This window comes from Theobroma cacao, chromosome 6, assembly GCF_000208745.1.
Source record: "Theobroma cacao cultivar B97-61/B2 chromosome 6, Criollo_cocoa_genome_V2, whole genome shotgun sequence".
NCBI classification, from domain to species: domain Eukaryota; kingdom Viridiplantae; phylum Streptophyta; class Magnoliopsida; order Malvales; family Malvaceae; genus Theobroma; species Theobroma cacao.
Window position 1 is genome coordinate 11936575 of NC_030855.1, and position 17011 is coordinate 11953585.

The window sequence follows — 17011 nt, forward strand, 5'->3', positions numbered from 1 at the left end:
CGACTAAGTTGTCTCTGTTTTCTGATCCCAATTTTTGGCAGTGAGCTCTTAGTCGACTAACTTCCTTTTTAGTCAATTAAGTTGTTTCTGTTTTGAAGTCTAGATTTCTAGCAGTAGGCTCTTAGTTGACTAACAATACTTCTTAGTCGACTAAGTCTTTTCTGTTTCTAAATCGACCATCTCCATTTTTGAGTTTTAGTTGGCCAACTCCCTTGATTATTTGACTAAGTGGCTTCTGTTTGTGTCCAGCACTCGCTTAACTGATTAAATCTTATGTTAACCAGTTAAGACTAATTTGTCTTCATTAAAGCTCTTTCTTCTTTGCTTGTTTAACCAATTAACCCATTTTGCAACTGAACAAACATCTTGACTTGCTTTCATATACTAAATATATTAATTAATTTAAGCTTTCTCCTGCACACTTAAACAATATAATTAGACATCAATGAATGGGAATATTTTGTTATCATCAAAAACATATAGAGTCAACATTCTCTCTCTTATTTTTTATGATGACAAAACATTCCTAGATTAAGAGTGCAATGTCTACGTTCAATATGAATGCTTCAAATCTTTACGCATAATGAGTTGTTCCCCCTTAGTCAATGCCTCTAGTTTTCTTTACATAATATTCAACAAAATCAAAACTAAGCATTACACACATAAATTAAACATGAAGATATATCAAACTCTATTTAACTTAGTCTTTCTTCTCTTCTTTTTCTTTTTCATCATTAAACAAAATATTCAAAACTCCCCCTTAATGAGTGCATCTAGTTTTTCCTTTAATTTTTAAAGTAGACTTTAATGAATAAGAATCATAAACACTCATACACTTAAGTCATACAAGCTTATAGATATAGTTCAACAACTTCAAGAGTCAAGCTTGTAACTATGTAAGAACAAATGTATGGGAGTTAAATCATTTCAAGAACTTGTCAAGGATCACTCAAATAATATTCAAGCAAATTTGATCATTTTGTCATAATCAAAACTATAATAATTTTAAAGCTAACACAAGCAAGCCTTTTCTCATAACATCATCAAACATTCATCATCACATGCGAAAGCATCATATCACATCCATTAAGATACATAATCGTAATACATACATTCTTAAAACTTATTATACAATAAAGGAACTTCTCAACTTAATTGTGTAAGCTTAACGTAATACATCTATATGTGTATTAACAAGTGCCACTGTCATAGTGCACGATAATATAAACATTAACATCATCAGCACCCTCGGGTGTCCATAATGGCTCTTGAGTCATCATCATGATCTCATACATAACATTTTTCATATAAGATGCCCAAACATGGGCAATATCAACATAAACATATTCATAATCTGTAAACATAACATAAAGTAAAGACCGACTCATCAACGAAACGTGATTGACCCTTTAGGCATCAAGTGGTTGCTAGACACCTACTAAGGAATGAAGACCAGACACTAGTATCCGCAACACTGGCTACTATCAAAGGCTATCATTAATCTGCGACAAAATAAATGGGAAAAATAACATGTGAGTCACAAAGACTCCGTGAATGGCTACGAGAAGGGGACAAGGCAAAGGATAAAAGTATTTCATAACCATGCATTTATAACTAATGTCGTTCCTAACTTCCGAATCATAAAATTGATTATACGAGCCATTTAAACTCATTTAAATACCTTCTGTTTGAAAACAAACTTATATAAACCTTTAGAAATCCTTTACCTCTAAAATTCTCATCAAATTCTCCTAAACATCCTTTTCTGTACCATATCTATCGTTACATTATTGAATGTATCGATACTTACAAGCATCCATCAATACATTGGTAAAATGTATTAATACATTTCACACAAAAAGCCTCCTATGGCAATCTGTTTAGAATGTATCGATACATGCTCCATATGTATTGATAATTTGAACACAGAGACCAAGTTTCTGAACAATTTCACCATTTTTGCCATTCCTTAAGTCCCTTTATATCTCGAGAACTATCTTTAGGGCTCAATTCTTCTTACTAAGCACATTCTCATGCCATCATAAGGTATAAACCATAAACATTACTCAAATGAACTCAACATACAACATACCATAAACATAACAACCATGATCATTTCATTAACATTAAAACTCATACATTGTGATGGTTTGACCCCCATCAACCTTGGGCTGTTAAGGTACATCCCCATTACACCTTAGACTGGCAACGTATAAGCCCATTGCACCTTGGGCTGGCAATGTATATTCAATGTATAACCCCATTGCACCTTGGGCTGCCAACGTATATCCCCATTGTACCTTGTGCATTTTATGATGCATCATAAGAATGAAGTCGTCACTTGCACCTCATAAGAGTGGTATCAATCGCACTCTTTGAGTTCTCATACTTATAACATGTGGTATGTGGAATGTTCTTCACAAACATGCTTACTCATCTCATAAGGTATATCAAATTCACATCATATACTTAATCTCATGGCATTTATGCTAGCTCAATCATCTTATGTAGTATATGCAATATACATCATATACATATTTGTATCAATTTTGTATAATGGTTAATTAACTTAAAAGTTATTTCTTGAACCTTTTCCAATCGTACTTAGATGCAGTGTAAAACAAATATGAGTGAATTATTTTTCTAAAGAGAGAACAATATTGTTTTGTCACAACATTGACATATGATCATTATTGAGGTTTTTTCTCTCAATCGCTATTTATATTTTCTGCCCAAGCCAATTGAATTGGAAATTAGACTTGTGTACCTTTCTAAGAAGCCCAAATTTGCATTTTATTTTTAACTCCAAATAAATCAATAATGGCCTTTTAAAGTCATGTTTCATGCATACTATGGGAATGTTCATAGAATCTTATTTAAGTTTGCCCTAATTATAATTAGAAGGATAACGTGAGAGATAGCAATAGATTAACAAGTTCATTTAAGTATGCACTAATTACAATTAGAAGGATAACGTGAGAGATAGCAATAGATTAAGAAGTTGAACATGAACTTATAATCGATATTATATATCAGTAAAAAAATAAAAACACTATTTTTTTTCCCACACTACAACTATTGTGCTGCACTAGTTTGAACTTTGAACCAGTTTCCTAAGGTTTTCAATGATCATAACCAGCTTGGTATTAAGCCGATTCACAAAGCACTTGGGAAGCCATCCTGCAGGATCTAACTGCACATAGCAAAGAAGGAAAATAAGCATTAAAGGAATATGAACAACAATCCATTACATGCAGAAGAGCAAGTTATTTACCTGAACAACATAAGTAACAATACAGGAGTTTATATCTTCAAGCTGCTCCACAACCCATCCCGACTGCAGCAATAATCCTCTAATTGCATCATTTTGCTTTGGATGCAATCCAGCAGCAATTTCCTTTGGCAGTGAGGCCACTGCTACAACCTGCAAATTCCCAATTGACGAAGATTATTATATTATTATATGGGAAGTGGGGGCTTTAAACTCTTGCAATCTACTTTTTTGGGAGAAATACTTACCAAAGTGCCATCTTCCATGGTTTCACGTCGCTCGTAGACTATGAATTCTCTTTTCCTGAAAAGAGGTTTTGATTTTTCTCCAAAACTAAGACGAATAATGCTCAAGTTATCTTCAAGATCTTTTATGTATCTGGCTTCTACGAGGTCAGGGTCCCATTGCTGTTCCAGAAAAGAAAAAAATTTAGAATTAGAGCAACAATTTCGCAGTTATTTTAACTGAAGTAATTTGTGTTTTTAATTAATCAATTGTTATTTTCTTGCAGTCAAGAACAAAGGATGGGTTGTTATTTTGTACGATGTTGATCTTCTAAGAAACTCAGCCACATAAATAAAGAAAAATCCAAACAAACGGACAGTGCTAGAGACAAAAGTTTTCTTTTCCAGGGCGACAAACCAGAATGCATCTTCTTATCTACAAACCAAATAAAGCTATCAATCTAAAATGACTGTTCGAGCAATTCTCACCAGTGAGCAGCAGAAATCCTAAGTCTGCATTCAGCTCCACAAAAATTAGTGGGGAATTAATTGATAAGGTTAATGAAAAACAAAAAATGAATCACCTTGGCAGCATCTATAGCAGTGGCAACGGTGATGAATTGTTGGGGTGAGACAGATCTAAGCAGCCAGCGACTACGGAAAATGTGAAGAGATCCAGACCTGCGCTTTGATATCTCTACTCCATTGTCAAGGGTAAGAATCTTCCATCCATCATTAGCATTCCCCAACTTGTTTGAGTCTGAAGCCGACAATAACTCCTGTATACAGCTCTCACTTGCAAATTGGACGTACCTTCTTAGAGAGTCCTCACTGATGGACCTTTCGGGAGCCAAAAGAAAATGCAAAAAATGAGACAAATATTTTGATTTTGCGAAGGTAAGTTTCAACAAGGATGGATATATCAAAAGAGAGGGAATTTACCAAGACTGGCTGCAAGCTGCTGGACTACTGATCATTTTTTGGGTTCCAAATTTTGATACTAGGCCTCTTTTTCACTTGAAAGAAACCAGAAAGTGGAGGAGGGATGTATATCAAATATTGGTTATAAGGCTAGACTCAAGAGAACAAAATAATGCGAAGTGGGCCGAGGTGATTGATGCATATGCACTGCCAGAAGAAGCTCCATGATTAAAACTGCACCTCTCTCTCTCTCTCTCTCAAAATAGATAAATGATAGATTCTTTCCTTGCAAAAAAGGAACAAGAACCAAGGGTAGGGAAGATGTTGCACATGGAGTGTTGGTAGCTTTTGAAAAACAACAGGAGAAATGAGAAGGAGACTAAAAATCAAAGCCAGACTAATGGAGGCTTGAACTCAATAGATTATCTCAACTTGCCTGGTCATGGGTGACACGGTGACTCTATTTAAACACTCTCATGGGTCATCATGAGGTCCCCAATCACGTGCACACACCCAAGTTTCAAGTTGCCTAGAAAACATCCCTAACTTCAACTTGAAAGCATATTCCACATTTTACCATCCATTCTTGGATGAGGCGGTAACCGCCTTTTGTTACTTTTGGCTTTTAATTCTACTTTATAGTAGATTTTGAAAAAGAAAATTAATAACAAAAATATCAATAAAAAATGGATGAATAAAATTTAATTGTAATTTGCGGATCTACAATCGAAACTAGAAATTTAGACCTATTTGATTTTCCTATGCTTGCATATATGGCACTAGAAGAGACAATATATTTGAATATTTCGTTCCCGCAGTTCAATTCATTAGTTTATAAAAGCTTTCCCATGACGTTAATGATAATCAGATATAGGAATTACATTTGCTTTTTGAACAAAACAGATAGTACTCGTTGCAATAATGAAAGAACATGCCTTTTAAGGCACAAACCTTCTTATTGCATCTATGCTTGCTGACAGTTAAATAAACACAACCAAATATTGAAAATCTTTTAACAGAACATACTAAATTTCTAAGACTGTTTTACTAACAATTGGAAATCAAAGTTTTTCAATTTCTATTTAGGAGTTTTTTCCAGATTGCATTTTGAACTGTCTTGGGAGACCTAATTGGGATGAAGATGATTCATCTTCTAGTTCTTCTTATCTCTCTAAAGATTAGGAGGATATCCTTGTCAATGCTAATACTATCCTTGTGCCTTCTCAAGATGATCAGTTGCCCCTTTAGCTTGATCAACAGTGTTGTTAGCCTCTCACGGCTCCACAGATTAATTAGCCCTAAAGTTGTCTCTTCGCCTTCTCAAGATCTTCAATGGCTGTTCATCTTGAATCGTCGTGTATGCTACCGCACAATTCTAATGAGATAAGCCTTATTCTAGCTACTAATTGACCCACTTCCAAGCCCTTCTCAAGCTGGTGTTGCTCATGGGTTGAAAAGCTCAACTCATAAGATAGACTGCTTTGTTTTGGCCATCACTTCCAAAGGCCTCTCTAAACCTTTGGATTCTCTAACCCCACTTTCAATTTATGGATCTGTTGAATCGGCCCACATCTTGAAACCCGACATTCAAAGTATTAATCTTGTTGTGGATCTTGATGGTGGTCTTCGCCCTCTTGGATGACCTAATCTTATTGAGTTATTTGTTGATGCTTCTAATGAACTTCAACCCATCTCTCAAGGCTTCAACTGTAGAGGAGCTTCTTCAATTTAGGGGTTTTTGGAAAAATCACTTTCTTCCTCCAGTGAAGACACTAGATTGGAGTTCTCTTCTAATTTTTCTACTAACCAAAGTTTATCCTTATTTGAGGTTTTTTCAATCTTATCTAAAAGGGAAATAAAGGGTTTTAAGAGCTTCAATAAGCTACAAAAGAAAGGTATCAAGAACCTTCACCGTAAATCAAAGACAGATTCAAATGTGTCTCTTCAAACTAAGCGTGATGAGCCAAGTAATTCTTGTTGGTATATGCCCTTGAGCCAATTGGATTGATCAAGAAATATATATATATATATATATATATATATATATATATATTGCCATTTAATGCATACTTAATTGCATAACTATATGTGATAGAGGTTTTTCTTCATGTTAATGCAATAATAAGAAGTTATTAAGTATTAATTGGATGAAGCCCATGGAACATAAAGGCCTTGCAAGAGAATTGTAAAGTTGTTACAATTATGAGATCACTATGCATCAAAGCCATGTTCCTAAAATTTGTTCCTGGTCATTGTATTGTTAAGACAGGGCATTGACAATACTCAAAAACTAGTACATGTTAAGCTCCTTACTTTGGAAGTAAGAAATCGATCTCATAGATTAAAAGTATAGAGATACTTAAAACNATTGTTAAGACAGGGCATTGACAATACTCAAAGACTAGTACATGTTAAGCCTCCTTACTTGGGAAGTAAGAAATCGATCTCATAGATTAAAGTATATGGGATATTTGAGGATAACGTGTAGGTGCCTGTTAAAGAACAAGTTCACTAAACATGACCCGCTGTGAGAACTCCATTTGGTATTTCACTCAAGTGTCTATAGAAAATGTTCTCATGTGATAGTTGTGCAACTAGTTCTTGGACTTAGACACCAGGTCATCTTGTATGGGGAATGACATACTTTGAGTTCACTTTTATAGGTCTAGAGGCAACCTGATGCCTAAATAGGGTATTTTTGGGTATGCCATGAAACATGTGAAGGTGAATGAGTAGTTAAGAGAGGTTTTATCAACCCAAGTGATATGAAGGGATGTATCTCACTTATTCTCAATTCTTGATTAACTTGTATAAAGTCTTTGGCCAAAGCATGATGAATTTGAGGAAAGTTAGTTTCCTAAATTCAAAAAGTTAGTCATGAATTATGAGAACTAATATGGAATGCCATAAGCAGACACTGAGCCATACTTAATGACATATCTAGGATATTTAATGAAATGATCGTATTGCACTAAGAGGCTTATCAGTAAAAGGCTTTGTCAAATTCTTTAATTGACTCTCTAACATTTTGGTGGTCATGATGTATTACTAGATACCGCTCATGATCTATAAATATAAATTAATTATCAAATTGATAATTGATTAAGATTTATATTTATTGCCAACATGTTAAAAGCCTAATGGGTCACACACATAAAGTGACATGATTGAGATTAAATAAGGATAATTATTTAAGTTGGACTTAATTGAAAGAGACCAAAATAAAGTGAAAAATTAATTAAGTTCTCAGAGACTTAATTAAATTAAAATACAACTATTGTTTTTAGGGTTACAACTTAGTTTAGCTATATAAATATATTATGTTAGCAAACTAAATACTCCGCCTCCAACCACTTCTCAGCTGTTTCATAAAATAAGAAAAGAAAAATAGTTTTCTTTATCTAAAAAAAATAAGATTCGGTAAGAACTTTTGGTCTTTTGTTTTAGAAACAAAACTTGCTAGCACAAGTAAAATCTTACCTTGGAGAAGGTCTTATTCAGTCACTATGTGGATTACTATAGGGGCCAAACACTTGGGTGACTAAAGATTTGACAAATCTTAAAGGTGAAGAGCAAATATTTCATATTTAATTTTCTCTAGATTACGATATCTAGAGTAAGGTATGTAACTATTAAACTTATGTTGTTCATAATTAATGTAAAAGTTACATGTAAAATACAAACATCGATCCTAGAGGATTCGACTGTTTCCTGATTAAATATTATTTTAATTTTTTAGTTGCATTATATTTTTAATTTTTTATTATTTTCTTATTTGAGCTTGAGGTCAAATCTCAGCAACTCTAGCTATTATACTAAAGTTGAGGATACTTGGAATTTAGGTAAGAAGTTGGGATTGGTCTCTCAATGCCTTGATAAATTTCTTTTGGACAAGCTTTTTAAGATTTAAGGAAAATCAGTTTTGTGATGAATATTTGATGCGTTTAGTGTTTCGTATGGACTACTTTCTTTGCTGACCTATTACCCCTTTTTCTTTCTATTTTGTCTTAGTCCACTGTCTCTATGATCTTATCTGTAATTTTATTCCATGCAGATATTATCTTGGAATATGCATGGAGTTGGTGGTTCTTTAAAAGCTTAGAAACTTTGCCAATAGATTCTAGCTCATAAGGTCGATATGTTGCTTTTACAAGAAACAAATCTTGAAGATATCATGGATAGCTTCATTGAACGTCTTTGGCCTGATTGTAATATTGACTGGATTTTTAGCCTTGCTATGGGGTGATCTAGTGGTATTCTTTCAATTTGGGATAAGTTAGTTTTCTCCTTGATTTGTTCTGTTATTTCTAAAAGATTCATTCTCATCCATGGCTGTTGGCTTTCTAATAAGTTTAAGTGTGCTATTTTTAATATTTATGCTCCTTGCGACTTGACTGGGAATCATGCTTTATGGGATAAATTTTGTTTTCATCATTTTAATTTTTCTGAAAATTAGTGTTATGCTGGTGACTTTAACTTTGCTAGAACTGTTGAAGAAAGGAAATGGTGCATTATTTCTAACTCTAGTATTGATGATTTTTAATAACTTTATTAAAGCATGTAAGCTTTCTGACCTTCAGCTTATTGGGAAAAAATTCACTTGGTTTGGCCCTAATTCTAAAAGAAGTAGAATTGATCGATTTTTGCTTTCATTTGAGTGGTTGTTTCAGTACAATAATCTTTCTCAAAGGTGTCTAAAGAGAGCTCTCTCTTATCATTATGCTCTATTTCTCTATAGTAAAATAATGGGTTGGGGCCCTCGTCTTTTTCGTCTCTTGGATTGTTTGCTTATGGATGGTTGTTTCAATTCCTTTGTTGTGGAAAAATGGGTTTCCTTTAATATGCAAGGTTTGTAGGTTGTTGTCTTAAATCTAAGCTTTTACCTTTTGAAATCTCATTTGAAAAGCTGAAATAAAGATATTTTTGGTAATATTGATTCTAATATTATTGAGATGGAGAATAAAATTAATGAGTTGGATAAAATTGGTGATTTTAGAGATTTAATTGAAAATGAATATCTTTTAAAGAGGATTACTACTCGTAATCTATAGACAACTCATCTTCATCGAGAGTCAATTTGGAGGAAAAAATCTCGTATCCAATGGATTAAAGAGGAGGATAAAAATACATGTTTCTTTCAAAGCAAAGCTAAGGTTTGCTCAAGACCCAATTTCATTACTAGTTTAAAAGTCAATGGTATATGGACCTCTAATCCCAGAGAAATTCAGCAAGCCTCTTTCAACTTTTTCTCTAATATTTTTGTCACAACCTAAATCTCAGGCCATGACCGACTCATGGGCCCAATGGGCATAGCCCATTAAGCCCAAGCAAGCCTGATTATGAAATCCCGATCATCGTTCCCAACCATCATTTCTAAAACCACATATTGTAATTCTCAACTAAAAATATTTCAGTAACATTTTATGGTTACCCAATACTCACCATTTTATTATGTCAAAATAATGTCACCTGTTTGCCAACTCATAATGGCATCAGTAATCAAATATACACATTTGACTTATACCATGGATCCTAACGGATTACATTACATATACGTGTTCACAGGTAACAGACTCTTGACCGTCAGTGGAGTGACCGTGGGTGAAGGTACAGCTCCTAAGATGCCATAGTACCTACTAAAAGGGTGAGCATATGTGGACAACTCAATCTAGGTCCCAACTACCTCCAAATCTGAAAACATGAAATTTAAAAACGTAAGTATAAAACTCAATGAGTCAACATAAGAAGGGAATAAGCAATCGATAAGGAGAACTTGGAAATCATGATGCACTTGTTTCAAAAATAATGCAATTGATTTAATTTCTTACTAAAACCCCCTCATTTCAAACTTTTATTAATAACCTCATAATGTTACAAAAACCCATGATCAATTCATGAAGTTAAATGGGTGAAAAATATGTCAAAATCAAGCAAGGTAGCAAGCATGACAGCAAGTTTCTCGCTGCAGCGAGAAACATTCTCAGTTTACATATATTTTTGTATTCCAAGTATATCTCCCACTAAAAAAGTCTAATTGACATAATTTTTAAACCATTAGAAAGCTAAGAGGCTGGGCTACAACTTTTATGTTTACCACTTTGCCCAGTTCTTACTGAAATGTGGTCAAAATCCGTGTCAAAGTGAAGGCACTACACACAAAAATTTGGAACCACCAGAGAGTTTCTCACTGTAGCGAGAATCCATTTTCGCTGCAGCGAGAATTCTTTTTTGCTGCAGTGAGAAATCGGGCTGGTTTGTTCCCCCACCATTTGAGAGTTTCTCGCTACAACGAGATTCAGAGTAAATGACAATAAAGGGATTTTCGCATGCCACAAAATCCATTCCTACCATATTGCACATCAAAGTGAACACATTGACAATAATCAAGTTTCTCATTATTCATTTCAATCACATATTATAATCATAAACTTTCTATCACATATACATATATAAACATATATAAACACGTACACCACCCCACTTCATTCATCATCATGTGCACTCCTTACTCGCACACTTTAACAACATCATGTGTGGACTTCCTACTCGCACCCTCTAACATCATCATGCGTGCACTCCCTACTCACACACTTCAACATCATCATGTGTGCACTCCCTACTCGTATACTTCAACATCATCACACAACATTATTCATCAATGCACAACATATATTCATATATATACATACCAGCATAATATAGGAGCACATGGATTCATCTTTTTACACATTTCACATTTTCAGAACATCAAAATATTTTATCAAGGGCTTGTTCCCATGCATAATTTAATGAAAAATCAAGTAAAATCATTTAAATGCTTCATCCAAACATAAATGTATTTCCCAAAAACACTTTGATGCAAGTTCACTCACTAATATTTGTTGAATCTTTAATTGACTCTAACTTTAATTATTGCTTCAAATGGACATGTGAGGCCTCGTTGGAACCTATCACACATAATATAACTATAAAAAATATTACAGCCCATAATTCTAATTATTAGCCATCTCTAACCACCTAAAATTAACCATAACTCATCTCTTACCTTGGTGGACTTATAGTTGAACTCCTTTTCAAGAGTTTTCAAGCTACTATGGCAAGTCTCTCTTTCTTTCTCTTAAACTTTCAACTAGTGAGTGAAAGTGCTGAACAAAGACTTTTGAGGGTTTTAAGGTGGGAGAGTGAAAGAGCACAAAAGGGTCTATGAAAAAGTGCTCAAAAGCATGAAAATTGAAGCTAGAGAGAGAAAGTTATGGAAGCTTTCAGGGAGGCTTCCATGGAAGATGAAGAAACGTGAGATGGGAGGAAGAAGAACAAGAAGTTGATGGAAAAATGAGGAAGCTGCTGGAGAAATGAGATATTTATAGCCTAAGCTTATCGAAACTTCACTTAAATTATGAAAATGCCCTTAACAAGTTGGCTTTGTCTTCCTTCAATCCTTTGTGCAATCTTTTTACTCTTTTGACATTGAGATAAAGTCCATAATGATCTAGAAATACTCGGGTTCATGAAAACTTAAAAATTTTGATTCAAGATAAAAAATGACCATTTTGCCCCTATCTTGGAAATCATCATTATTTCTATTTCTTTCATCATTTTATCCTAATTTTCATCATTCATTTATGTCTTAGGCCTACTTAGGCCTTAATAATATTAGGAACCTATTTTCATGAGCTCACCAGAAAAATGACCAAACTACCCTTGCTTCACATCATAGGGTCTACCTCCGTTACATGTTTGTGAAAGTTGAGGTCTCACAATTTTCTCTAATGATAATTGGCCTCGCCCTCTTATTCATGGTTAAAATTTAAAAAGATTAATAGAAATGATGTTGTTTTCCTTGAATCTCTGGTTACTATGGAGGAAGTGAAATTGATTGTTTAAAGATGTGATGGGTTGAAAACTCTTGGGCCTGATGGCTTCAACATTAACTTTTTCAAGCATTCTTGGTAGATTGTGAAGCAGGATATATTTGATTTCATCATGGAATTTATGAATACTGTGAAGCTTGAGAAAGGTTTGAATTGTTCCTTTATTGCTCTTATTCTGAAGGTTGACAATCCCATATTTATTAATGAATATAGACCTATAAGCTTGGTGAAATTTCTTAATAAGATTCTTGCTAAATTTTTGGCTAACAAATTGAAGAAAGTTCATCCTGTTGTTATCAATGATAATCAATCTGCTTTTAATAGTGGTCAACAAATTACGAATAACATCTTGCTTGCCAACGAAATCATCCGTAGTGTGAAGAAAGGTATTCACTGTCATGGTGGTATTGTTCTGAAATTAGATTTAGAAAAGGCTTTTGATTGTGTGAATAGAGAATTTCTTCTCCAAGTTATGGAAGCTATGGGATTTGGTTCTAGATGGATATCTTGGATCAAGGAATGTATTACCAATGTTTGGGTTGTTGTTCTTATTAATGGTTTAGCTACTAATGAGTTTGTCAGAAGTCGTGGAATCAAGTAGGGCGACCTCTTCTTGTCTTTTTTATTTTTTTTGGCTGTAGAAGTTCTACATCTTCTTTTTTCCAAAGCTGAATCTCTATAGTTTTTTTGAGGAATTTCTTTTTGATATTAAGGTTATCCATCTTTCATTTGCAATTTGTAGATGATACTATTATTTCAATGGAGCCTATTTCGCAGCATGCTATGGTAATTAAACAACTTTTTAGCTATCTTGAGCTTACATCTGCTCTTCGAATTAACTTCAATAAGTCTTATATTTATCCTATCAGCACTTCAAATTCATCAGCTCTAGAGTTTACTTCCATCCTTCAATGCTCTGTGGTTTCGCTGCCTTTCAACTATCTCGACCTTCCTCTTAGTGCTAACCCTCATTTTTCTTGTACTAGGGGCCTTGTTATTAATAAATTTAGGCAAAGACGTGCTTTATGGCAGCATAAGTATCTATCCTTTGGTGGTTGTCTTGCTTTAATTAACTCCGTTCTCAACTCTTTCCCATTATACTATCTCTTTATTTTCCCAGCCCCCAAGGAGTCATTCAAAAGCTTAAGAAAATTAGGAGAGCATTCTTGTGGGGGGAAGTGATCACTCTCATAAATTACATAAGGTCAATTAGAACACTGTTTGTAAGCTTGAGATTTTTAGAAGTTTAGGTATTTCCAATCTTTGTCATAAAAATTTGGCTCTTTTAGGTAAGTGGTGGTGGCACTATGGTACGAAAGAAAAAGCTTTATGGCGTCACTTAATTATTGAAAAATATGGAGTTGATAAAGTTCAGTGGATTCCAAAATCTTCTTGGAGGGATAAATTATCAACGATTTGGAAATTTATCTCTCAACTCCCATCTAATGATAAGGTGCAAAATTTTATTAGCCTTCACGCATGAAATTGGATTGTTGGGAATGGGGAATCCATTTTTTTTTTATATAATAGATGGCTCTTTAATGATGCTTTATGCTTTCGATTTCCTCGCTTTTTCCCTATTTTGTTGGACAAGGAGTCCAGAGTTGTTGATTAATGGAATAATGGTACATGGTTCATGCTTTTTAGAAGATCGTTGTATTCTTGGGAAAGGGATTCTTATAATGAAATTCTCTGTAAACTCGCCAATGTTTTCCTTTCTCTTAGGAGAAGTGATAAGTTGATTTGGGTGCATGACTTACATGGTAATTTTTCTGTCAAAAAATTCTGCTCATTGTTGGATTCAAACCCCTTTGATCAAAAAGTTTGGTTTCATTTGTTGTGGAAAATGTTAATCCCTCTAAAATTCAATTATGGCATTTGGTTTTCACATTAAAATTAAGAATGAAAATGAAAATAGAGAAACCAATAATAATATTTTCTAAAGCATTTAGTCACATATTATGATGAAATTAAGTTCGAATTGAAAAAAAAAATTCCATCCCATCATTTTTTTACCATAACACTATAAAAATATCAATATTTATCAATTTTGCAAAGCATCAAAACTTATATTTATAAATGTATATTTATTAAATGACAATGATTGAAATATTTTTGTTATCATTATTAGTAGGATTTTATTCAATTTATAAATAAAAATATTAATTACATTGAATGATTTCATTAAAAAATAATTTTTTAATTTTAATAGTATTGAATAATTTAAATATTAATTAATTTTTTAAAATGTAATGTTAATATTTTTTAATATTTCAAATTAATTATTAATATTTATCAAATTTGTTATGCTAAATTTAATATAAAATTAAATTTTCTATTCTTCAAAAAATGTCATATGCCTTTCAAGACTTAAAACATTTTATTAATTTTTTATTAACTCTTAAAATATTTTAGATCAAAAATAAATGATTTATCTTTATAACAAATCCCGAAACTCACTCCCTATGCAGCGTGTCCGTCACCTTCCTTTCGCCCCGCGTTGCACCGGTTTTTTTTTTTTTGCCCGTACTTTTCTTTCTTTTTTTTTCTATCTCTGTCCCCTTTCTTCCTCGTCTCTTTTCCTTCACTTAGTCGGCAACCCCACATCCTTCTTCCTTCTTTTCATTTGTCTCTCCTCTTCTCTCTTCTCTTTCCCTCGCTTTGCTTTTCTCTTTCTCTTCTCTTCTTCCTTCCCTCCAATCCAAACCCACTAAAATCGAGAATGGACAATGTGAGGCGTTAGATTTGGCATTCCAACAGCAGATCGACGCCTTTGGTGCCCTAAAGTGGCACCAAGTGTCAGATCCAATAGCAGGTGGTATTTTAATTTAAAACAGAGTGATATGATGTTGAAAGTGATTCCTGACAAATATTATGATTTAGAATTATTTTATATAATGCTTGGAATTATTAAAGATAGAAATTTAATTTAAAATTTAAATTATTATTTAAATTTAAATTATTTTAATTTAATTTAATTTAATCTACTGCGTGTATGCTGCTGGCTGAGATCAGTGTGTTGTTATGTTGTTTTGTTTGTGTCATCCCTGCTTTGTGTTCTGCATAAAGAAAAACATATAGGTATATTATTTTAAAAAAAAAACATATAGGTATTTTTAAAAATGAATAGGAAAATAATTTTTACAAAATTATCTTAAGAATAGAAAATATTAAATTTTCATGTAAAATGTTTTCCATAAAAATAAATTTTCTTTGAAAATTAATTTTCAGTTTCCAAACTGATCATAAATTGGTAATATGATTTTAACTGTGAGAGCCACATGTGGATACAGCCTAAAGGCTAATAATAGTGACACAACCTCAACCAATAATTAAATGACTTACAAAAGGTTAAACCTTAATACCGTTTATTTTAAATTACCGGGAAAGTGAATTTTGAAAAAGAATGTGAAGTGGTGCATATCAACAAATTATGAAAACCTTACCATCATGTATGCATGTGAAGCTTCAGTAGGACATAGCAGAGCATATGAAATCATAAAGCTTTGATTGGACCAAACACAAAGCATCTGATAAAGATGCACATTGCACTCAATGATAGAAATGATAAAATTTATATAAAGAATCTGCTGCCATAATTATCACAACCAAGTGGAGGTCCCAAGGACCGGGTTAATGGAAGGTGTCAATTGAGAAAAGCCAAACTCCCATGAAAAGTGAAGAGGTTCTTCCAATCACAGAGTTCAAAAGGAAAAAAGTAGAAGAAAAAGAAAAAAGAGCCTGACGCATATCATCATTGGAAAAAGGAATCGAAATCCGAACGAGAGCTGCTCACAACTTTCTACATTGGAGCCATGATAAAGTGGATAAGGCAAGCAGGACATCGAAGCCATTAGAGAGTTTTAATGGAAGTAATAAGTTAACTTCACGTCCACCTTTACACCATAGTAAGTGTGATTATGACAAAATCTTCCAGGGTAATCAATTTTCTGCTCGACTTGCTCGATGCTAACAACAAAGGATTTTATAAGTAAGTTGTATTGCAGCTTTTATGGTTTCAAATTCTAGTGCTATATGTTTTTAAGTAACCCGTCAATTTGAAACTGACAGTTACCGAGTCAATTTCATCCTGCTGCCAACCAACAATTCTCAGTATATTTATCCTATAATTAGATATACAGAGCCAGAGAGCAAGCAGACTTATCACCAAAACAACATGATGTCAGTCGCTATAAATTATTATGAGGTAAAACAACAAATGTTTTGACATATAATTTCTCTCCAAAAGGACAGTCTGTTGAAAGTTAACGTTTGCATTTCAATCAATACGTGGGAGCACCAAAACATATTTTGCTTGGTTGTACTAGTTTTATATAACTAAGCTTCCTGTTTTCCTTTAGGTTGTACGTGTATACTTGCATGTAATTGCAAGACTTTATGTTATCACTTGTTTTGCATATCATGACAAGTGTAATGCATGTTAGTGTAAGCCCTACAAATCAATTGATTTTGTACTTGTAAAACACTACATTAGTTAGTCATATTTCATATTAAATATATTATGAATATTTTATATAATGTATGAGGTATTTCTTTATCCATGAGTTTATTTATAAAGAGTTATGAGAAGCTTATGTAGATAAAGTCCTTGGAACATAATGGCCTTGCAAAGAAATTATAAAGGTTATAATTATGAGATTCTTATGCATCAAAGCCTTATTCCTAAATATGTTCCTAGTCATTGTATTGTCAAGAATAAGGGC

General features: G+C 33.2%; 1 protein-coding gene across 1 annotated transcript; it reads right to left on the bottom strand.

Annotated features, from left to right (window-relative positions):
• On the bottom strand, positions 2925-4859 carry LOC18595688 (PCTP-like protein). Its single transcript, XM_007023760.2, has 5 exons — positions 4438-4859; positions 4080-4335; positions 3520-3678; positions 3275-3424; positions 2925-3193 (listed from the first exon to the last, which is right to left on the bottom strand). The coding sequence occupies exons 1-5, from the start codon at positions 4470-4472 to the stop codon at positions 3089-3091; spliced, it is 705 nt and encodes a 234-aa protein (XP_007023822.2). The 5' UTR covers positions 4473-4859; the 3' UTR covers positions 2925-3088.

Coding starts and splice junctions, on each gene's coding strand:
- LOC18595688 (XM_007023760.2), bottom strand. CDS start 4,472: ATGATCAGTAGTCCAGCAGCTTGCAGCCAGTCTTG. Junction 3,679..4,079: donor CTGCTATAGATGCTGCCAAG/GTGATTCATTTT, acceptor TTTCTGGAACAG/CAATGGGACCCTGACCTCGT. Junction 3,194..3,274: donor TTGTTACTTATGTTGTTCAG/GTAAATAACTTG, acceptor TGCTATGTGCAG/TTAGATCCTGCAGGATGGCT.